Genomic DNA, 24,731 nt, shown 5'->3' with positions numbered 1-24,731 from the left:
AGGATGGAGAGCCATCAACTTTCCATGAGGCTATCAAAAGCACAGATGTATCTATGTGGATGACAACAATGCAAGAGGAGATTGAAGCTTTACATAAAAATAATACTTGGGATCTTATTCCACTACCACAAAGAAGAAAGGCTATTGGCAACAAATAGGTTTACAAGATAAAGCGTGATGGCAATGATCAAGTGGAGCAGTATCGTGCAAGATTGGTGGTGAAAGGATATGCTCAGAAAAAAAGAATAGACTTTAATGAGATATTTTCTCCAGTGGTACGACTTGCTACAATCAGAGTAGTCTTGGCAATATGTGTTGTATTTGATCTTCACTTAAAGTAGTTAGATGTGAAAACTGCATTTTTTCATGGAAAACTTGAAGAAGAAATTTATATGCTCCAACTAGAGGGTTTTGCTAAAATAAGCAAGGAGAACTTGGTTTGCATGTTGAACAAATCTCTATACGGTCTCAAACAGGCACTAAGGTTTTGGACAAGAAATTTGATTCCTTTATAATTAGTCTTAGGTACAACAGACTCAGTTTAGACTATTATACGTATTACAAGAGGTTTGAGGAAGATGATGTTTTCATCATTCTATTGTTGTACGTGGATGACATGTTGGTGATAGGCCCCAATAAAGATTGAATCCAAGAATTAAAGGCACAGTTGGCTAGGGAGTTTGATATGAAGGAATTGGGACTAGTAAACAAGATTCTAAGGATACAAATTCACCAAGATAGAAGTAAGAGGAAGATTTGTCTTTCTTAGAAGAATTATTTCAAGAAGATCTTGCGACGTCTCAGCATGCAAGATTGTAAGCCAATTTTCACCCCATTTACTATTAACTTCAAATTATTCTCAAGTATGTCTCCTAGCAATGAAGTAGAGAGGATAGAGATGTCTCAAGTACCGTGTGCATCAGCAGTGGAAAGTTTAATGTTTGCCATGATATATATAAGACCAGACATTGCACAAGTAGTGGAAGCAACTAGTTGATACATGACAAATCTTGGTAAAGAGCATTGGAATACTATTAAGAGGATCTTGGGATACATCAAAGGTACCTCAGATGCCGCATTATGTTATGAAGGATCAGAATTTACTGTCAAAGATTATGTTGATTCAGATTTTACTAGTGACCTTAAGAAAAGAAAATCCATTATAGGCTATGTGTTCATAATTACAAGAGAAGTTGTGAGCTAGGTCTCTAAACTTCAGACTATTGTAGTGTTATCGACAACAAAAGCTGAGTATATGGCAGCTACACAAGCTTGTAAAGAAGCAATATGGATGAAGAAACTTATGGAGGAGCTTGGGCACAAACAAGAGAATATTCTTTTATATTATGATAGTCAAAGTGTCTTGCATATTGCAAGGAATCCAGCATTTCATTCAAGAACAAAACATATAGATGTTCAATATCACTTTGTTCACGAAGTGGTAGAAGATAAAAGTGTGGATTTTCAGAAAGTTCACACAAAGAAAAACCTAGCAGATGCTTTGACTAAACTGGTCAACACTAATAAGTATATATGGTGTAGATCCTCTTATGGCCTAGCAGAAACATAAGCAACATGAAGATGGCAAGTATAAAAAGGATAAAAGAATCACAGATGATCAAGTGTAAAGACTTGATTAAATTATCAAAGACTTCAAGTGGAAGAATGTAAAGCCACCACTTAATTAATTGATGGAAGATAAAATTGAGTGGAGTTGTTGGCATAATTGATAGAGTATGAGTGGAGATGAGTTATTGGCATAATTTGTGGCATAATTGGTGCTATGATTTGTGGCATTTGTCCCTTCACTCTTGCCTATAAATAGGCAATGCCTCCAAGCTTATTACGTGGCATAATTGGTGTCATGATTTGTGGCATTTGTCCCTTCACTCTTGCTTATAAATAGGCAATGTCTCCAAGCTTATTATGCACACCAAGATAGAGAGAAAAAGAGAGAGTGAAGAGAGAGTAGTCCCATAAAATTATGAGGTATTTGTGAAAGAGTAAGTGAGGTGTTTTCTCCTAGTAATAAAGAGATTCTTAATTGTTCTCTTATTATTTGAGAGAGGTTGTAATTCTCACATTACTTACTAAAATGATTCTATACTTGCCTGTGGACGTAGCCTAATTAGGTGAACCATGTAAATTTTTGTGTGTCTCATTTTTTATTTTATCCTATTCCTTGCTTTTTGTCTTGTCAAGTTTGTATGTCAGTATCCTAACAGTTATACTTACAAAGATTCAAGATTATAAGAAGTTATATAGAAATTTATCACAATTAAGTAGAGATTTGCTCCAAACAAATTATATAGATGGTCTAATAAATATTTTTTATCGATTAGTGAAACATAACTAGATCCAAGAATGAAGTTAGTCGTGTCAAACTAATATAGCATCTAAGATTAAAGGATTATAATTGTTGGATTAGACTTGGATTTTTTTATAGGAGATTTCCAAAACCCAATTCATGAAAATTGTCTTCATCGATTCATTTTTTATATAGATTTTTTGAAATTAAGCTCACAAGATCTTATTTTACCAATTTTCCTTGATTTTCTCACATTTCTTATGTTAATTTGAATTTTATATTATTTTCTGTATATTATTACCTAATTTAGTTGGTTTTCTAGCTCATAAAAAGCATTTTAAGCCTTTTTAGAAGATATACATTATTAGGATTTATTCTTAGAATAATAAATTATGAATTTAGGATTCTAGCTTCTAGCTTCTAGCTTCTAGCCCTTTTCTCTCGTCAAATATTTTTCTTCCATGATTGTTTTAATGTCTTTGTACTTTCATGCATGTGCATCAAAATATTTAAGAAAATTTTTAAAAAGGCTTCCTAAACTAAAAAGAAATTGTTTTAAAAACTAGATTGCATTTAATTTTATTTGCATATGTGAACATTTTCAAATCAAAATACAAAAAATTGTATTTCTTGTAGCGTGTTTCGTTAATGAAAATGAGAAAATCAAATGAAGGAACAATATTTGCTCAAAACATGATAATTAAGAGATAAAATTCAAAAAATTAATTGGAGACCTCAATCCGTCGTATCCGTAATAATTTTTGCCATCAATACAAAAATAATGACAAATTGTGTCTAAGAGTACTTTCAACCAGACATTGGTGATTCCCAGTTTAACTTTCTATCGTTGATATCTGCTTGAACATTTTCAAACCTGTTTGCAATTGCAGAATGTAATGAGTTGAACGAATTATCTGACTTCTGCATCAACTGAATCGATATTGTCATAGAAAGATGGGGTATATACAATTTCACCAGCTTTTAGTTGAAGCCAAAATGTTTTGGCCTTAGCAATAAGCCATTTCAATTACAGTAAGAAAACAGTCCGTTCTTCCAAAATCAAGGCTGCAAAAAAAAAAAAGGAAAAAAAACAAAAACAAAAACATGGTTGTGATTGTTATGTTATTATATATAAAAAGGTTAATTTTGTCGGTACATAAATCCCAGAGGGCATTCTTTTGAAGATTTTCTCACACCAGATGACCAAGTTTTAAGCATATGAAATTATTTTTTTATCGGCTTTCGTAGAACTCAAATCCTTTATGATAATGTGGAAGCATAACACTTACCAACAAAATGATTCCCTGAAGTAACTTAATTACATAAACATCTTGATTTAGATGATAATACAAAAACTTATTGCCTTGTAACTGTGTTTGGTCATATTAAAACTCTAATATAATGTTAAAGAATAATCGCAACGTAAAAGTTCACATGATTTCTTTTCTTGAGAGCATGGGTAGTAATATGTGCTCATGAGTACTCTTAACTTCTGAAAAGTTTTAGCTGTGACAAGCAAGAGCACTTTATTCCATTGGTACTTTTATTTTGTAGTGAGAGCAAGTGTTTTATTCTCTCTTGAGAACAGCTTTTGATATTGATGATAGGAAGTAAAGTACATGTACCAATTCATATTCTAGCAGCATCATTAATGTAGATTAAGCACAGTTTTGTGGAACCAGGACTAAAAAATACACAAAACTCAAGTTGGCTGCACAACCAGTAATAATTAAATTAGTCCATCAGAAGATTCAGAACTGCATTTTTCAAAATCTTCAGGTACGTTTGGCTGTAAAAGTCTCTCTACCTAAGTTAGAAAGCTTTTTTTCTTTTGCTTTTGATAGTAATTACAATATATTTGGAAGTTTGATACAAATAGTTGAAATAAAATTTATGATAGAAATAGGTGTTGTCGTTGCATGCGTTAGAGAATATAGATTATAATATAAAACTATTCGTATGCATCACCGAGCTTATAAAGATGATTCATGCGAATTGCTTAGAAAGATGTTATAAATGCATAATTTGGTGTACTGTTCATGCATTATGTGATTAATATTCTGTTTAATTGATTAATGTATCTTTAAGTACAGTTCATATCTGGCTTGTTGAAGGAAAGCAAAGATGAATCTGTATAATTTTTATGGACGTGTTATCGAATTGTGGAACGGATGGGAGCTTCGAGCAATGATCTTGCTGAGTCTCTCGCTGCAAATTTTCCTCACCGTCACTGGCAGTCGACGAAAGTATACAGCCGGAATCTGGTTCGGGATGTTTGTTTGGCTAGCATATTTGTCAGCAGATTGGTTTGCGACTATTACATTGGGTATTCTTGCTCGTAGCCAAGGGGGTTCAGAATCCAAAGGTACCACTTCAAATGCAAGTTTCATCCCGGCATTTTGGGCCCCGATGCTCCTTGTGCACCTTGGTGGTCCTGACACTATTACTGCCTATTCAGTAGAGGACAACGAATTGTGGTCGAGGCACTTGCTTCAGCTATTAACCCAACTAGCGGTGGCTTTTTATGTTTCGTTGAGGTCATGGTGTGTTAGGTTGGTTGCCATTTCATGTAAGGCACCAACCATTTACCATTGACTATTGGTAGCCACCATTGTTGAATGAGATAGAGTTGGTGGCCACCATTGTTGAATGAGCTAGAGTTGGTAGCCACCAATGTTGACAACAAACCAAGAAGAGTTTCCATGAATGCCTATAAATAGAGGCATATATGAGAGAGCAAAATGAGAGAGAGGAAGTAAAGCCAAAGAGGTGAGAAATGTAGGAGAGAGTGGGCTGCCATTGCAGCACAAAAGGAGAGAAATAGAGTGAGGTTGAGAGTTGCTCAAAGAGGGGATTATTCCTCCTCCTCTATTATTGTAAATCTTGTACTCTCCCTATATAATGCAATGGCTTCTCCCGTGGATGTAGGCGGTTTTGCCGAACCACGTTAAATATTGTGTCAGTGTGCTTGGCCTCCTATGAGCAAATATCAGTACATCACCGGTCGGAATTCCCAACAATTGGTATCAGAGCCTTCGGTTTAAAGTGGTGTTTGATTTTGCTCAAAAATGAAAGTTGTCAAAATTATATTTTGACCATACCATTGTGTAGAGGAGAAAGAGACGAAGCCACTGGTGAAAACCGCGTCAAAATCGGACGCCGAAAACTGTCGCACGCTCCAGCGGGGTGACTGTCCACGTTAGTAGTTATGCACAGTCATCAGACACGTCGCCTGACACATCAGCACTCTGGCCAGTCAAACTGCCACGCCAGTCAAACTGCCACGTCATTAGGCATGTCAGCAGTTCTGCACAGTCATCAGACACGTCACCTGACACATCAGCACTCTGACCAGTCAAACTGCCACGTCATTAGGCATGTCAGCAGTTCTGCACAGTCATCAGACACGTCACCTGACACATCAGCACTCTGACCAGTCAAACTGCCACGTCAGATTTGGTTGACCTATATGTCCTACGTGGATGACACGTCATTACAGCCACGTCAGCTCCCTGGATTTTGATCCTGTGTGGCGGAGTCTATGTGCAACCGGTTCTGAGATTGAATCTGGGCCGTTTATCAGGCCAAAATTGTTTTGATCAAATCGTAGCCGTCTGAAGTGCGATTTGGACGATTTCAGACTTGTTTCCAGCTAATTTGATCGTTCCGGATGCAATGGTACGGTCCGATCGTTGAGATTGAGATCAGAAATGGCAATGATGAATTATTAAAGAGAGATTGCCCGATTAGGAGGCATCTGATGGTCATCATGGTGGTCGATGGAGCTGAAGAAGAAGAAATCACACATGTTTGCCCAATTACATGTGTTGAACTATTATATGGGAATTTTAATTGCCTTGAGGGAAGGCAAAATTGGGACACTCTAAACACCCGATCATGTGGACAATTTGAGGTGGAGAGTGAAATTTGATGAAGACCAATCTTGATGAATCTGAGCACTGGTAGTCTCGCCAGATGTTGAGAAATCAGGTAAAAAAGCAAGGATACCCCAGATCACTTGTAAAGGAAAGCCGCGACAAAGCTAGCAAATGGTTGTATATACGAAAAGACAGTACGATGGATAGATATGGCCTAAGAAGTTCTGGCTAGGAGATTGGGTTTTAAGCGGGACCATTGTGACCCCTCCAATCTTTCCTGGGAACTTGCTTAGTGGAAGGATTATCCATACGGTACTATTTTCGTATATGTGACAGTTTGTTATGAAACTGTTGAAGACTAGCAGGATGACGGCACAAAGGAACAGTTGGGTTCCGTATGATCAAGGATCTGATGGAGTGGTGATTTCTCCAAGAAAGTTAGATTCGGTGACTGTAATTTCTCGAGGGGAGAATTAATGAAGACCCTGATAATGGTAGAGAAATACATCAAAGAAATGAAGATTGGCACCCTATTTTGACTTGGATAGATGTTGTGACAGGATGAGCTGCTGTCAAACATAAGCAAGGAATAGGGAGAAATCTGGAGAATCAAAATTGCACGAGAGCACACGAAGATTGTGTAGGAGTACCTGGAGGATCCAACGAGGTACTGTAATGAGACAACAGGTGCAAGGAAAAGAAGAGTTCCCAGATGAAGCTCAGAGCAGAGACTGTATGAAAAAGTTGTACAATAAGAAGTCTCTTGTGCTCTTGATAAAGGCAACAAGCAAGGACCTTTCCAATGCATGCAAGGATGGAAAGATGAGCTGTTGCAGATGCACCTAATTGAGGGGGTGCAAACGCCTGTGATAAAAGGCGACCGCCTATGATGAAAGGCGAAGACACCAAAGAGAGTTGGTGTAGGTGGAGCTGTCAAGTGTAATGATGAAAGACATAGAAGCTCCAAACATAGAAATCGAGGTGGAGGATTGCGAGGAGTATACCGCAACTTTCTCTTTCTATGTGATCAGTGGCAATGAACTCTCCCAAGTCCACATGGTGATAGAGAATCTTAGTCACTAGAGACATCCCCGATGAAGGAGGATGTGACTGCTTTATGACGAACAAAGACACCTCAGACAGAAGGTGTATGGGCCATGATATAAGTCCAATTTCAGACCGTCTCATGAAGACAGGTAGAGACACCTCAGGAGAAGGTGTGAGGACCGTGATATGAGTCCAAGTTTGGACCATCTCATGACAACAGGCGGAGACACCTCAGGAGAAGGTGTGAGGACCGTTATATAAGTCCAAGTTCAGACCGCCGCATGACGATGAGCGGAGACACCTCAGGAGAAGGTGTGAGGGCTGTGGAAGGAGCCCAGTTCAGAACGCCCCAGAGCCAATGTGATGGCTAGGTATGAGTGGACAGATGGATAGCAAATGAAAGGGTTATGATGAGTATGGAGACAAATGCAGGATTGACTTTCATGGATATTGCCCCCATGCTAAAGATCAATGAGCTAGAAGACATTTGCCTTGGACAATAAGTGGATGACTTGTGGAGCATTAAGACGCGACTGCTATGAAGGAGCAGAGGACATGCGCAGGTTCCGGGAACAAGTTGACTCTTGTCAAGGTGGTGAGCTCGATAATGGCATTGTAATACTCAAAGTATGAAGACAGATATGGATCAACCTTTTATGGGCTGCCCCCATGGTTAAAGGTGGAAAGCTACCTAGACTCTTGAGACTAAGAGTGGGAGACTCATGGAGAAGTAAGGCGTGGTCCCTAGGATGGAACAGAGGGCAGACGCAACTCCTAGATGAGTAAACTCTTGGAAGAGTGGTGAGCTTGTGATCATATTAAGATACTCAGATGATGATTGTCGCACTTGAAATATCCATTTGAGGGGGTGTTAGAAGCCTTGATGTGAGGCTTGATGAATCATTCCTGACCGAGCATGGTTGATACGCTCGAAGGGGAATGTTGTTCCAGAGACAAGCGTTAACACTATTCAGATGTGATGTGGCAAACCATCTGGTTACAGTGATCATTTTGTGTAAAGGTGTGCTTTGGTTACTCTGATAATTGAAAAGTTTGGCGAGTACCTATAAACTTGGCCAAAGATGCTCCCAGAATGGAAAGCTTGGAAGAGCTGCAAGATGCAAGCTTGTGTTGAAGAAGCAAGAGGACAGTTGCCCCACATGAATGGCAAAGGGGGTGATTGTTAGGTTGGTTGCCATTTCATGTAAGGCACCAACCATTTACCATTGACTATTGGTAGGCACCATTGTTGAATGAGATAGAGTGGGTGGCCACCATTGTTGAATGAGCTAGAGTTGGTAGCCACCAATGTTGACAACAAACCAAGAAGAGCTTCCATGAATGCCTATAAATAGAGGCATATATGAGAGAGCAAAATGAGAGAGAGGAAGTAGAGCCAAAGAGGTGAGAAATGTAGGAGAGAGTGGGCTGCCATTGCAGCACAAAAGGAGAGAAATAGAGTGAGGTTGAGAGTTGCTCAAAGAGGGGATGATTCCTCCTCCTCTATTATTGTAAATCTTGTACTCTCCCTACATAATGCAATGGCTTCTCCCGTGGATGTAGGCGGTTTTGCCGAACCACGTTAAATATTGTGTCAGTGTGCTTGGCCTCCTATGAGCAAATATCAGTACATCACCGGTTGGAATTCCCAACATGGTGGAGCAAGGATCCGCTAATATATGTAGTGATTTGGGTCCTCTGGTTCGCAAGCTCCAGCAAGTTGATGGACTCAGCAAACGAAGCAGGCATGCATGTACGAAGGCAAATATATCCGGAAATTTTGCGCCACCAAAAGTCGGATGATATTTTGCCTCAACTTTATGAAATTTTGATCACGGAACTGGGCATAGATCACCTTAAGCAAATGTTGGGCATAGAAGGGAGCACCCAACGAGGCCCTAGTGATATTTTTGTCACGGAACAGGGCATTGTTGAAATGTTGGGCACGAGGCGCATTGTTGAAATGTTGGGCACAGAAGGGGTCATGGATCAGGTTGATAAAATTTTGAGCAGAGAAGAGAACGTGGCTCGCATTAATGACATTTTGGGCACAGAAGGCATTGATAAAATTTCGGGCGTTAATAATATATTATCAGAGGCCAAAAAGTTCCATGAAGCTTGTTTCTTATTCCAAACATTGAAGGTACTATTTGCTGATTACACCGTTCCATTTCCTGTTCATAGGATCAGCTACGGTATCTTGCAGAGCAAGGATGCTGCTGGAGCATTCAAATTGTTAGAAGTTGAGTTGGGGTTCATGTTCGATGTACTTTTCACCAAGGTGATGACAACCATTTGTCCGAGACCACGCATCATTCTCCGCTTCATCACCTTTCTGTCCTCTGTCTCTGCATTAGTAGCATTCTCATCAATGACCAGAAACTCGCATACCTATTCCAAAATTGATATTATTGTATCATACTTGTTGCTGGTCGGAGCTACTGTTCTGGAGATCTACTTGGTTATTTTGATGCTTTTCTCAGATTGGGGTATGCTTTGGCTTAGCGATCAAAGGCAGCCACTGGCGGATTCTATTTGTCGAGTTATTTGTTCTTCTCGGTTGCTATCGTTTTTTAGCAATAACAAAAGGTGGAAAGCATCTATAGCCCAATATGAGCCAAAAAATTCTAGAGAAAGCCCATGTAAACACCTCCCAAAACTCTTTAGAACCGGCAACATTCAGAGCTGGGAGATTGTTGGTGATGATTTAAAGGAATTGATCTTCAAACGTGTCTTAGATATGCGTTCAAGATGCAATTTCCCATTATCTCCATATAAGATATTGGAAGAGAAAGGTTGTCATGCCCTCAGAAGTAAGGATTGCCATGAAAAATTTGGATGGTCCGTGGATCATAATAAAGACTTTCATGAAAGCTTCCTCATATGGCACATTGCTGTTAATACTTGCGGCGACCAGGATTCAATTCATTGTAAAATGAGCAGATCTTTATCTCGTTACATGATGTATCTATGGATTGATTTGCCGTTTATGCTACCCAAAGAGTTGGGCGAACCAAAGTGCAAGCAAATCGGTCAAAACTCGGAAGGGTCAGCACTATCTGACGGTGTCAAGCTTGCCGACTCATTGAAGTTGCTGCAGAGTGAACAGCAATGGGAAATGATAAGTGAAGTTCTGGTAGAGATGCTAACTTATGCTGCGATTCAATGTGGATGGAAAGAGCATGCTCGAGCACTTCAAGGAGGAGGAGAGCTACTCACTTTGGTGGCCGTTCTTATGGCTCATCTTGGCCTCCATAAGCAGTGTAAGTAATTAACTAATGCTATCGAATTACTTAATATTACTTGCTCTTAATTTCTCAGTTTGTACAATTTCTTGAATGATTTTATGTGATAATTTGTCTATCGAATTCTATAAAACATACCTAATATATATGAAACTAGATTGAATTTTTATTAGTATATACTAAAAACTGAGTCTTTTTTAAAATGATTTTTTTGGTCTATAAAAATGATAAAATCAAATGGAATGACAAAACGGGATACATATAAGATATAAATTAAGATTTAACAACATATAAATAAATTAAGGACTGACGAAGCCAAAAATAAGCTTCGAGGAATCCTCGATTGCTTTCTTCATAGTAGATTCAGCGGGCCTCGTGAGCATGCACTAGGCTTAGAGATTCTTAATGTTCTGCTAGTAGCGTAGGAGATTCTAGAATGCTTTTAAGTTAGCAAGATTGATTGGGGAAATGAAATATAAATACAGAGGATAATGTTCGTTTTTTATGGCGATATATCTTTTTTTTCTTTCAGTGCTTGTCCTTACCAAAAATCTTCTTCAGGTATTTATACACGAACAAACATGGATCAAATAAAAATACAAACTTCAAAGTGCCACAATCCTAATGGTTTAGGGCAAAACGTTGCCATTAAACCCTTTATTAAAGGTAGACTAGCAAATATGTTTGGGCTGTTTCTTAGAAAGAATAAAATTGGGCCCTTTGGGATTGTAATAGGCCCATTTGTCTCAATAAAATGAAATTACCATTTACCATTATTTCGGTTCAAAAAATGGGTAGAAGTTTCAATCGGATATTGATGATACCGGGTTGAACTTTCCATTGCTGATATCCGCTTTGAACCTTTGCGAACCTATTTGCAACATCCGAATGTAACAAGCTGAACGGATTTTCTCACTTCTGCATCAACTGAATCGATACTTGACATAGAAAGATAGGGTATATACAATTTCTCCAGCTTTTAGTTGAAGCCAAAATGTTTTAGCCTTCGCTATAAGCCATTTCAATTACAATAAGAAAACAGTCTGTTCTTCCAAAATCAAGGCTGCAAATTAAAAAACAGCCATCTCTACAGCCCATTTAAACGAACAAAAGGTAGTAAAGCTGCTGCCATCATCTAACGGATCCTTGGAGACATCTGATAATACATCTATCATCTAAAGCTGCAACATTGTGCCCGACCTCTCGCCAACTTGTCCCACAGACAGATCATCTGCCTTGGTGATTGGTAATGTGCAGTATAATAGTTCTCCAAGCATCCGTATTGACAGAATTTCCAATTGTGGGAGTACTGAACAGGGGTGGAACTGTTAAATTGTTCAACCCACATTCCCATGCTAACATCTTCCATCTTAAAGAGCTGCAATGAGAGGTTAACAATATTTTCATGTACAAACTACAAGCTGATAGGAAAGGTAGTTGTCAAAGAAATGCTAACAGAAAGGGGGGCAGAGAGGGAAAAGAGTGCATCCTTCAACTGAGGGAGGTATTAGATAAGATTAAATATCACTAACCCTGAGGCTTCGTTTGCCATGTTGAGCAATGACAAATTTAGCAATATCAGTAGAAATTACATATCCAGGTCCATTGGCGTAAGGAGGATATACTTCTTCAGGCCATTCCTGTTACATTTAGGCAAGTAACCTTCAAATCCAAGAAGTGAACATAGAAAAACAATTTTATCATTCAGATTCTATTTATCAAGAGAGAGAAATTGAAATTTTGAATTCATTTGTGTAGCAACAGAGCTAACCATATCTAGATTAGTTCCTTGTCCATTTTGAACTAGAATGTGTAAGATGTTCAGGACTTTCTGATTCATTAAAGGAGCTCAACTAAAAAATGGTCCCCCGGTCCCTAAAAACTAAAATCACAAAAAAGCAGCACCTTTAAGGATGATGACTCTGATAGCAGGTTAGGAATGATGTTTTAATTCTTTAACTAACAAAGGGAAAACCCTTATCATAGGGAGCCAACAAGCACAAACAGCCTTCTCAAAGCTGTCTTATGCCATTCTATGCCTTGAACAAGTTCCTTGACCAACATCCATTCCATTCCATGAAATATCAAATGCGGTAAAAAAAATTACAAGGGAAAGGGGTAAAAAGGAAGACAGTTACGCAACTCTTGCAAGTACTGTGGGAAGAGGCACCTCATTCGGATAATGCAAAAGTTCCATGACCAGTATCACCAACGTTGCTTCTAGTGCAACAGAGAATGGTGCTACAGCTTGATAAACAATTAAAACTTTTTCAGCTTCTTTTCATGATGTTCAGGCCAACCCCAGGTGACTTATGTGATTCCAGGAGAGATTGCTGAGATGTATATTTTGTAGAGATTCTAATAATTGCCCTATTATTCCTTTTACCCAGCCTTTCTTATTTTATTTTTTTTCCTTTTTGTATGCTATTTTAAGAGAAAAGGGAACAAGACAATTGAATTAATAAGAGCGAAGACAGTGTTGCAAGGGATTTTACTAAATCAGAATTCCCACAAATGCATTAAAACTTACATACCTCAAAAGTAACTGCCCATTTTCCATTTCTTAGAGGACGATGTAAGAGATTGAGATTGCCCATATAAAGAGACTTGTTGGGAGAGGTACGATCAATTTCTTTCAAGACTGTGTCCACCCTAACAAATGTATCATCATCACATTTCATTATGTATGCAGCTGAGACATTCTGAACCTGTATTCAGCATATTCAGAGATACCAAAACAACTAGATTCAGGAGATATCATTAAGTACACAGTCACAGATATCCTATTTAAAAGATTCAATGAAAGATGACCAATGATTAAAGTATAGACTTACCCCAAACTCACAAATAGCAATAGTTTTGAGAACCACAAGCTCATAGCGATCCATAAATGGCAAAATCACAATATCACCAAAGTAGGCTGCCTCTCTTTTTAGCACTGCATTCACCTCCTTCCTTGGATTCTGTGATTTCGTAAATGAGTACAAAGATAAATTAGAGTGTGAATGTTATAAAAATGGTAGCTAAGAAGAATGGCAAAAAAGAAAAATGAATAGTAAAAAAACATAATGCCACTTCCTCTGTTCCAAAGCAACAGAACATCTTATAGAATGCACCATATTACATTAAGATGATAAAATAATACAACAACTGAGACGCACATACAGGCTCACTTATGCACAATGAGCCCTAAACACATAATATGTACTTGATAGAAAGGCAAAATGACAACTTGCAGAATAACCACCCCTCTTAACTTTTGACCATGGACATAAATCAGGGAATAATGGATCATAATTTTGGGATAAGAAGGAATAAGAATACTCCAAAGCATTTCCTCCAAAAAAAAAATAGAAAGGGTGCATAAATTGAGCAAACCTCACATGCATATGCTGTATATCAAGGGTATTCATGTGAGTGTCACCACACAAAGTTTCTTTGCAAGGCAAAATTTTAACCTAAGACTTTAACCAACACTGCCCTAGCCTGTGGCTCCATCTGCAGAGGTTGAAGGGTAACAATAGAGATTGATCCTAGCATCCAAGTTCTCTTGACTTGTAAAGTTATTTTGAGTGCTTTAATCATCAGTGAGGAAAAGGGGGGGTAAGGCTGCTAAATGTGTCAGTGGTCCCTCAACTATTGCTCAATTTCAAAATCTATTAGTGCAATTTCAATTTTCTTTGAGATTTTAATGCGGTGCTTGAATCCCAACTTTCCAATAACTTTTTTCTGATGCAGCCAAACAACTACTAGCATGTGTATTTTTTTTAATTTACTTTTTGAATGATATTTAAAAAAAAAATGTTAGCAAGCAGAAACAGAAATTGGATAAAAAGACCGCGCACTCCACTTTTGAAGTTGAAATAATAAATTAGAAAATTTGATGGTTGAGGAATCTTTCTGAAATCATGGAATAATTAAGTGACTGTTGATACAGTTAAACACTCCTTCAAAATAAATAAATCAATGTGAAGATCTTACCAGTGCAACAAAGAAACGAGCAACTACATTTGAAGACTTGATTACAGATGATTGCATCCAAGTTTTTCTAACTGCCATGCGTTCCGCAAAGTGATTTGTAGCTGATAGGATCCCAATAAAAAGTCGAATGGGACTCTTTGGTAAAGGATGAGCTTTCCACTTCTCTGACATTTCCAATACTCGCTGAGGAGAGAAGCTTGGATGAGAGCTGGGAAGAGAAGTTGCAAAAACTGAATGAACATCTACGTCTCCTTTGATTGCTAATCCTGTTGCATCTTCAAGGGTAAATCCCTAAAGGCACAGAAAAAATTTTAGGAAAGTATTTTGAGTTTAATTTTAATAGAAAAGAATTGAACTCTGTTTGAATATGTACTTAAACAAAACATAATACCACTGTAACGAACATGACTGTTAAGAACAGGAACCTCAAAAATCTACAGATAGACCACCAACGAAATCCAGTAGAAAGCAAAGGGTCAAGAAAAGGAATCACAGACTTAAAATGATGGCAAACAGTGATAAGCTTAGTGCATGGAAATATTCATAGAAAAAAATGCAAATCACACAAACAATTTCAAAGTACTGTTTTTCCATAGTGAGTGGATGGAACCACTAGAAAGACCATTGAGCATCAGATGTGCAGATATCTGTCCCAAATCCAGAAGGCCAAGGTTCACCATTTGAGTTAGAGAATCAAGAAAAAACTGTCATAGGGTATAACAATCACTTTTTTTCTCATCTATATCAACATACCGGACGATATGGAAATGAGGTCACATGCCGCCCCCCAACAGTAATATGGTATCCATCAACACCAGCATGCAAGGTCAGGATAAACAATCCGCCCTCCACAAAAGGAAATGGCCATGTTACTTCAGGTTTCTGTTCACGCCCTATAAATCTCTTGAACCATGAGGCTGTCTTGGACTCTTTTGAATCTACATTATCATCCCGCATCCATTTCTCACACCTCACATGTTCATCAACTGTCAAACATATAAATTAGAAAAACTTACAATTTAATTGTTTAGAATAGAGTGCCATAAGTAGTTTTAGCTTTAGTCCCTATTTCTAATTGAATTGTATAAAAAAAACAACTATATCTCTCTCACCTCACACACCAGCTGGTGTGAAGAAAAGTGTCTAGAGAATATGCATAACTTTAAAACATCAATTCCTGGGACTTGAGCCTCATTCAAATACCTCAAGTCATTTCTTGAATTCTTCAATGCTTATATGTGAAGCCATGCTTCGTTGCCCCCAGCCCGTCACAAGGTGAATTTAAATCCAACTTGGGAAAATTCTTTACATCTACTTAATTTCCAGAATATAATGGGGAATGCTATTTGTGGTTTTGGCACCCATGAAAAGGAGAAAATAAATTCTTCCTTTAATACATGTATACACTCAATAATTATCTTTCCAAGTTGCATTTGACTTAACATACATAAGCAAACAAGGAAAACAAGTTAATTAACACAATTAAGAAACAAGTTAAATCTTACCCAGCATATCCTCATCTTTCTTGGATGGCAAACCATCGCACCTTTGAGCTGTCCCCCATTGCATCCTATAGCAGGTATTATGCTCAATGACTGGATGCTGACTCCAATCTCCTCTCAATCGAGGATTTAAATGTAGAATTTTTGGTGGATCCTCTCCCTCCACTGACTTTAAACCCTGAAGCTCAATCATGAACTGTGAAACCATAACAATACCATTACCATTCCTCAACCTTGCAAGCTGGGGCACATACTCCTGGTGTGCATGATGGGGTGTTCCCACAATGGTTATAGAAGACCCAGCAGCTAAACCACATGGTAGAAACATCATCTTATCCCCTCCAGCCAACTCCTCTCCACTCATAGATACCCACAAAGGACAAGACTCAATCTTCCCCTCATATAACAAACTCTGTCCAATCTCCTCTCCATCATACTTTTCCACTTCTTCCCATGCCTTCAACCCAAGCCGCCATGCTTCATCTGTCATCCTCTCAAGTGATGATAATTTCATAGTTGCATTCCTTCGCCTCATAATTTCTCCTGTTATTCTTCCATAACGATATTGAAGTGGCTTTATAGTTTTAGACCCTCCCTTTTCATCTTCCAAAGGTTCCTTACTGGGCATCATCGGAGCATTCTGGTTTTGATTATCCTCTAATTTCCGGTGGAAAGCATCCTTATAAACAGAACTAAAAGATGGTTTGCTTAAATCGGAGTCTTCAACATCTTTTACCATCGATGACGAATCCAATCCAGCATAACTATCATCCACACTCAACATTGATGCAATCTCTAAAAAATGTGGAAACTTGAATGCTAAAAAAACCAAGTATATTGCTCCTACACCCAAAAACATATGCGACAGCTTGCACCTCCTAGTACTAGAAGGTTCAATCTTTAACCTCTTCATCTTAATACCACCCAACAACCTCCAATGCAAGAACAAAACAAAAACTCTATAAAACCCAAAAACCTCCCATGTCTCTAAATCAGCATAAGAGCCCAGAACAAGCTTAAAACTTTCTAAAATACTAAACTATGAAAAGAGAAAAATCCCAAAAACCTCTGATATGCCTATTCCTCTAAATGAACATAAAAACCCAGATTCCCAAACAAGCTAAGCTAAGAGAAAATGCTCAAAATGTCCTAAAAATAGACCCTTTTCATCAGATTCAATGAAGAATCCAAAAATCTCCAAAACCCATTTCAGAAAATGATCAATGATGCTGAAAATTCAGAAGAATTCGAAAAGAATGCCAAAATCTTGAGAGTTGAACCTGGAGATCAGAATCGAGCGAAACCCACGAAGTTTGAGACTTTTTTTAAAGAGAGGAACGGGAATTGGGTGATTGATCAAAGAAACTGAGACAAATTGAATGCGAGCTTCTTACGAGAATCGAAAAGAAAAGGGCAGAGAGAGAGAGAGAGAGAGAGAGAGGTATAAAGGGAGGGAGGGGGGGAGACAGTGTGGTAGACGTTTGCAATCGCTAACGTGTATACGGCAACCAAATTAAATTAATTGAGAATTTTCGGGTACTTCAATTCTTTTTTTTTTTTTCGGGTTGGATGGCTGGATTTTTTAAATAATAGTCGATTCAAGCTCGAACCAAAGTCATTAAAACTGGTCTGAGCTATGATACTGTCCAAGACCTGCGTCTGATTAATTTACATTAACTCAAAATAATATTATTTTATTTAAAAAATAGAATTAAGATTATATTATTTTAACGAAAAAACCAAATGGGTTTTGAGCATGTTAATAGACCCTGAGGTAATTTGTTGGGTTTAATTTATACTGAATGTGTAGTGGACCATGCTAATAAATGTCTATTTGTCAAATCTCAATCAAAAACCCAAATGGGTAAAAAAAAATATAAAAATGTAATCTTTAATTGAAAGCAAAAGATAAAATCTTGAAAACGAAAAAGATATAAATTTGCTATTGATAATTTTAAAATGTAACTCCACAATAATAATAATAATTTATTTTATTATTCAGTAAAAAAATCTCTAATATTATTTGGCTTAAATACACATAGAAAAATACATTAAAATTATTAGACTTGGACCCATATCATTCTTTTTTTAATTTAATACATAGAATATTTTAATTTAATTTCACGTATTAAATTAAATTTTTACACTCCAAATAAAGCTTTTAAAATAAAAAATTATATCACGTAATGGGTGCTTATCAATATTAATAAAAAGAAATTAAATTAAACCACATAAAAAAAATATTTTAATCCTAACTTGTTTTGAAATATGATTGTTGTTATTTTTAAAAAAAAATTATTAAAAAATATGTTAATAATATTTTTATTTTAAAAAAAAATATTTTTAAAATCAGCACATTAATATAATTTAAAAACATAAAAAATATATTAATTTAAAATAAAAAATATTTTTTTCAAAAATATTTTTAAAATAAAGTGCCACAACTCAAACACGCATGGATGGTTGGCAGCTGACACCCAACATCCCCTTCCATATAAAAACTCTCAATAAATAAAGATTAATTATTTAGTTAAACTATTTAACTTAATATGGTTCTATGGAATCATATTGACATCTGGGGCCTTCATGTAAGCAGCCATGCTTCCTCTTTCATTTCCACATGGAATTATCCTCCACAATCAAGAAACATATCTTTTTTATATTCATTAGACCATGGACATTCCCTTGTCTATTAAATTAATGGATAAAATATGGCTTTAAAGCAACTCTGTAAAGCATTTTGACCATCCCCTGTTCCTGCATTACTTGAATGCATGTCTCAAATAACACAGGCTTCTTTACATGATTTTCAAGCATCTCTTTTCACAAATCAAATGGTATACCAGCTGAACACGAGATGCTGTGATTGCATCTTATATTGTTTTATCTTGGCCTGATGCATCCCTGTCATTGAGAGGGCCAAGATGATGGCCACAAAATTTGAAGCAAACACACAGCTTTCTTCACCTTATGTTCTGGACAATTCGCAGGAGCTCATCTTGTCTATAAATGCTCTTCGCATACCCCATCATTTTCTGCAAAAGAAAGCAAAAGGTGTCTATCATGGAGTCGTGTTCGTGATTTCTGATTTATACCAAATTAATTCAGTAAAGAAGAATTCTGGGATTCCTATTTACCCGTCTAAATGGCTCAACAGGAAGAAGTGGTTACGTAAACATCTCCACATTCCAGAAACAATGTCATGATAAGAAAGAAAATTCAAAAACCAGGTCTTGTCTCGTTAGTATTCTAAGACAAAAGAGACGCATAAGAAAAAATATAAATATGTTTTATTGAAAATACATGTATTGAGATATGTTTTAAAATGAATTTTTATCCTTTTAAAAGTGATATATCGTCTCTTCTATCCCAATATTATTTTTTTTTTTTAGATTAACGTGGGTATCCGGGCCAGCTTGCGCGCACCACGACTAATCCCACGGGCCCTGAAGTTAACGACCATGTAAGCCTCCAGTGGCCATCATATGAGTAACCAAGGACTCGAACCTGAGACCACAGAAGGAGCAAACCCCTTGATTCCAAGTCCTTACCACTTGGTCACCACCTAGATGGTTTCTATCCCAATATTATTGAAAAGACTAGTTGTGTGATATAAAAGATTTATAAACTTGTAAATATACAAAAAAATGTCAAATTCATCAATTAAATTGTTTTGCTTCGGTCTATAAAATAAATAAACCAACATAAAAATATGGTGAGAAAAGCATCCTTGCAACTATTAAATAGTGCGCAAATTTCATTATCAAGAGAGGGCAATGCCCACATAATTAACTTGCTCTAGGTGGTTGTGTACCTTATCCCCTCCACAAGTCATTTCATCAAAAACCTATTCAAAATTAAACAACATTTCCTCCCATACAAGAATTATCAGGTGTTTCTTGCACGTATTTTGACAATGAAGGAGGCATTGCCTAATTTTTAAAAGGTTTTGGATGAAATTGATAAAATTATTTGGTTTGGGATGAAATTGAGAAAGAGTTAATCGTTTAGGGATGTTAATGATGTTTTCCCAAAAAAGTGAGATTTAAACAGGAGTGGCTGGCCGGGGCTAGGCCCGGGCTATGAAAAAAAAAAATTAAAAAAAAATTCTGACTCCCCCGAACCATTTGAAATTTTCAATTTAAGTTTTGGCTCTCCCGGAAAAAATCTTCTAATCTTAATCTCTTAAAACAAAGATTGGCTTCGTCCCTGATTTAGGATAGTGACATACTTAATCTCCATGCTACACCAACATTCAATCCATCATGCAAGCTAGCACTACAGATTCAAATTTATTTCCCAAGAATTTGATAAGAATTTTGAATAAATCCAACACCTACTTCAAAATAATAAAAGGGATAACGCACATTAATTATATATATATATATATATATATATAATTTAAATCCTTTCTACGTCTTTTATATATATAAAAATCCTTCAATAATTTGTTATATTTTTATTAATATTAATATTATGTAAAAGATAATCTTTAGAAATTCTTTAAGGGCTAGCCATTTTTCTATTAACATTAATATATATTTTATGAATATTTTTCCTCATTAATACATATATAAGGGATATTTTTTCTATTTAATACTATTATAACAATATTACACTTTAGTGATCCCTTCTTTTTATAAAAAAAAAAAACTTATTAGTTATAAATAAACTATAAATTCTTTAAATAAAAAGATTTAAAATCTTCATTTTTTGTTACATATTTATTTTCAAAGTATCTCTTTATAATATTATTGTATTTTTTCTCAAAAAATTATTAATTTAATCATCAAAGGATCTTTAAATTCACACCATAAGACTTTTTATAGATATCAAGCACCTGTCTCAAGCTACCTTAGCTAGAAAAAATAGAAAATTATCAAAATCAAGAAATTAACTAATTATCCAAGTTATAAGCCTTACTCCTAAGCTATTTGGATTTTTTTTTGTCGTTGCTATTGGCAATGTTTGTAGGGAATTGATTAAAAATTATCAGTTTCTTATTAATAATATTTTCTAGTCTTTCTATGACACATAATCACGATACACTTAGGCTAGAACACTTGATGAATCTAGTCATTACCACGAGTACTTTTTTGCCATTCAGACTTCCAATTGTTTATCAACCAAGTGCAACCCACCAACTAAATTGTGTTGGTCACTCAAAAATAAAAAATAAAAAATAAAAAGTTTGGTCACCTTAACAAATCTTAGCACTCACAACATTTCCATCCTTAAAAGGGATTAACAACATGTCTCCTTAATATAATAGCATCACTTTTTAAGGCAGATCAAAGAGCTCTTTAGAGTCCAACAAATCACCCCATAATATATATTATTTTTTATAGGAAATCAATTTATTTTTAAATTAAAATAATTATCTCTCTAACATTTAGTTTTTGTTTATATATCTTTAATGAAAATTTTTGAACTCTTACACAATCTTTTTAGAAAGGATTCTCCTTAATGCGATTGCACTTTTTTTTTTGAAAGGTCTCTCCTAATGTGATTGCATAACCTTATTGGAAGGAGTTTTCTTTCATGCGATAACTCAATCCTTCATAACAGCTTGAGATGATCAATCTCAAAAAAACAACATAACCCTATCCTATGGCTAAATATATAGCACCATGGCTAAGTAGAACCTAGAGAACTACCATAACTCTACAGATTGGCTCCCAAACCTCATGTTATCTCCATGGATTATATCAAATCTCTAACTTTCAAGTTTGCTCCCTCCCCAATCCAGTAGAAGGGTTCTCACGTCCCATGTCATCTCCACGGAGATCACAAGTCTAAAAAAATACAATAATTCTTCAAGCAAGGCATTTATTTGATCTTTTTAGTGCAATAACACCACTCACCATAGGTTTTCCTCTGCCCCCTAAAAATTTTCTAAGTGTGGGAGTCCATAAAGATTTGTTTCCTTTAACCTCTTAAAATATTTTATAAGTATAGACTCATTATTCGTGGGTTCTTCTCAGTTCATTGTAAATTTTCTAAGCATGGGCTCTATTCTTCAAGGATTTCTCTCAGCCTCTTAATTCTTGTTTTTTTTTTTTTAAATGTAGGCACACTCTCCTTGGGGTTTCTCCACTTATTAGAAAATTTTTTCTAAATATAGATTCCTCAATGGTTTCATTTTATCTTCCTAATTTTTTTTTTTAAGTATAGGTTCCTTCATGGTTCACCTCTACATATTTAGAGATTGTTTTTTCAAACATAGGGCATACACATATACACAGGCTCTTTGGTATATTAACTAGGATTTTCACCTCACTTCCCATACAAAAAAAATTTCCAAAGAATTGTTGTACCAGGTACTTTTACAAACTTCGTGTATAAATATCACAAAAACTTAAATGACTAATAATAAAACCAAATTTAAGGGTCCAAAAAACCCTCCATCATCCCTTAGGCTTAACAAAAGGAAGGATCATTTTTTTTTTGTTTTTTACACAACTAAATTTTGGATTAAATTGTCAAAACTAAGAGATAACCAATTATCCAAGACATAACCCTCATTTCTAGATAACTTGAATTTTTTTGGAATATTGCAAATATATACATACACCAGGGATGGGCAAAAAAACTAAAAAACATGATAAACCAAGAAAATTAGATAAAAATAACCGAGAAAACCGAACCGTGAAAAAAATTGATGAAAACTATTAAAAATTTTAACAAACCAACTGATTCGGTTTAGTTTTATAAGTTTGAAATAAATAAAAAAAACCGAACAAAAATTAAAAAACAAAGCCAAACCTAAAAAATAGAGCCATACCGAGAAAAACCAAGTCAAATTAGAAAAACTGAGACAAATAAGAAAAAACTAGTTATTGTTTTAAAATAACTGAATAGAATCAAAACTGGTCAATTTAAACCAATTTCAGTTCTTTTTAATAAAAACTAAATCAAACTAAAAATAATTTTTGGTAGTCACAATAGAAAGTAAAATTAGCAAATTAAAATTTTAATTAATTGGCACCTTTTTTCCTTGGTAGGGTTGGAAAAAAAAAAAGAGAAATTGCAGACACATGGCATTCATCGCCAATTATATCAGACAATCAGATGTTTTTGTTCTTGATTGCAACGTAAAGCTTGAGAACTGTTTGTACAGTTGGGTTATCTTCCTCACCTGATCCTGATGATGAGGTCATAGCATTGGATGACACTAATGGCAATAACACTCTATGCTTTGAAGAGTAGCTGGACGTTTCAATCGAAGGTTGGTGCATCAATGGTTATTTTAAACACGTACACACAAGCACAGCTTCTCGTACGCATATTTCCGTGAAATTTCTATAGTGCTCCTCGGCTGGCCATGCTTTTCCTAAATTTTCAAATAGAAATTATTTTAAATTATTTTTTTTATTGTTTTGATGCCCCGATCTCAAATATAAAATTTTAATAATAATAATAATAATAAATTATTTTTAAATTATTTTGATACATTAATATGAAAAATAAAATATAAAAATATAAAAATTAAAAATATTATTTTAATACATTTCCAAATAAAAATACTTTAAAAAATTATTATTATCACCATATTTAATAATATATATAGGAATTCCTATAATAATTGTAGGATTATAGGAATAATTATTTTAAGGGATCTTTCGAATGACGAAAGGGTAATTAGTAACATCTAAGAAAAATGTATATTGTTTTTTTGGTTCATTGTAATAAAAGAATTTGAAGCAATACTTCCAGTTTCTTCAAAGTGTAATCCAGGGAGGTTACTGATCTTCATGAAAATAGTAACATGAGGTCTTTTACAATATATATGTATATATAAAAGGAAAGAAAAGGAAACATGGTTTAAATGTTTGCAGTATACAATGTTCCACTAGCCAAGATTATATTTTCAAGGAAAAAATATAGTAATAATATTTTCATGAACTAATTAGTATTCAAGTTTCGTTCTTATGCTAGTTTGTGCATATTAAAATAAAACTTATTTTTTTATATTTTATCAAAAAGATATGATCATTCATGTCAAAATTAGGAAATTCATTAAGATCTTACCTAAATCACAATCAACAAAGTACGATGGCATGACTCATAATGGCAGGGGGTTTTGATATTTTCGTATTTCTAAATAACTTATCTATTATCTAAGAAACTAAATGACGTGTTGTACCGCAATCTCCAACACAAAATATGTATTGGGTTATAGTTATATAAATTTTTTTTACCTTTGTGCTCTTTGATCTAAAAACTTTAAGCCTCCTGGATGGGGTGTTGATATTTTTTGTTCCGTTTTTTCCTCCAAAATCAACAAAATATAAAACTATCAACCAATAATTTTTGAACTTTGCATAAGTTTCTTAATATTAAAATACATATTTGCCTGCAGAATCAAAAAATTATTATGATGTTGAATAAGAGTATTTTAAGGTATATATTAAAATACAATTATATCTTTAATATTGAGAGAAACAAAAAAAAAACTTAACATTTGAGGGTATTTGTATCCTTTCATATCGGTATTTTGTGTAATTATCAGGGTTATAAGAGATAATTTTTATATTTTTATATTTTTTTTAATTTTTTAATACTTAAAGTTGTTGAAAAGTGTTCAACACGCCCCAACACATGCGTAGTATACGCATGAATTTAAGTGGCATGTGTAATACCACTAGGTGGACGTAACTAACCTTCCATCGTCTTTCTAGATGAGTCGTTATGTACTCTTTTATTTAGAGTTACATGTAACAGCTTATGGTAATCGGGTTAGTGGTAGTGGTCATTTGATTTTTTTTCA

At 35.4% G+C, this 24,731-nt stretch overlaps 2 protein-coding genes and 1 long non-coding RNA gene across 3 annotated transcripts in view; 2 read left to right on the top strand and 1 right to left on the bottom strand.

Annotated features, from left to right (window-relative positions):
* The window catches only part of LOC105113965 (uncharacterized), a 15,663-nt gene extending 5,159 nt beyond the window's left edge, over positions 1-10,504 (top strand). Inside the window, exon 2 of the mRNA XM_011010337.1 lies at positions 8,919-10,504. Coding sequence (XP_011008639.1) covers positions 8,919-10,504 — 1,586 coding nt within the window. The remainder of the gene's footprint in view (positions 1-8,918) is intronic.
* Positions 3,918-8,922, top strand: LOC105113946 (uncharacterized). The gene is made up of 3 exons (XR_840047.1): positions 3,918-4,087; positions 4,423-4,848; positions 8,887-8,922. It is a non-coding gene; the product is annotated as an uncharacterized LOC105113946 (long non-coding RNA).
* Positions 10,505-11,374: 870 nt separating the features above from the next.
* Positions 11,375-17,443, bottom strand: LOC105113945 (probable beta-1,3-galactosyltransferase 20). The gene is made up of 7 exons (XM_011010317.1): positions 15,965-17,443; positions 15,213-15,445; positions 14,460-14,750; positions 13,313-13,441; positions 13,013-13,186; positions 12,011-12,118; positions 11,375-11,856 (listed from the first exon to the last, which is right to left on the bottom strand). Exons 1-7 carry the CDS (start codon positions 16,872-16,874, stop codon positions 11,650-11,652), a joined length of 2,052 nt encoding a protein of 683 aa, XP_011008619.1. The 5' UTR covers positions 16,875-17,443; the 3' UTR covers positions 11,375-11,649.
* Positions 17,444-24,731: the final 7,288 nt, after the last annotated feature.

The sequence above is a fragment of the Populus euphratica genome, unplaced genomic scaffold (assembly GCF_000495115.2).
Source record: "Populus euphratica unplaced genomic scaffold, PopEup_1.0 scaffold478.1, whole genome shotgun sequence".
Taxonomy (NCBI): Eukaryota; Viridiplantae; Streptophyta; class Magnoliopsida; order Malpighiales; family Salicaceae; genus Populus; species Populus euphratica.
Note: the sequence above shows the minus strand (reverse complement) of the source record. Positions and strands in the feature narration are given on the sequence as shown.

Coding starts and splice junctions, on each gene's coding strand:
- LOC105113945 (XM_011010317.1), bottom strand. CDS start 16,874: ATGAAGAGGTTAAAGATTGAACCTTCTAGTACTAGGAGGTGCAAGCTG. Junction 13,442..14,459: donor CTCGTTTCTTTGTTGCACTG/GTAAGATCTTCA, acceptor ACGAAATCACAG/AATCCAAGGAAGGAGGTGAA. Junction 12,119..13,012: donor AATGGGCAGTTACTTTTGAG/GTATGTAAGTTT, acceptor TAAATGTAACAG/GAATGGCCTGAAGAAGTATA.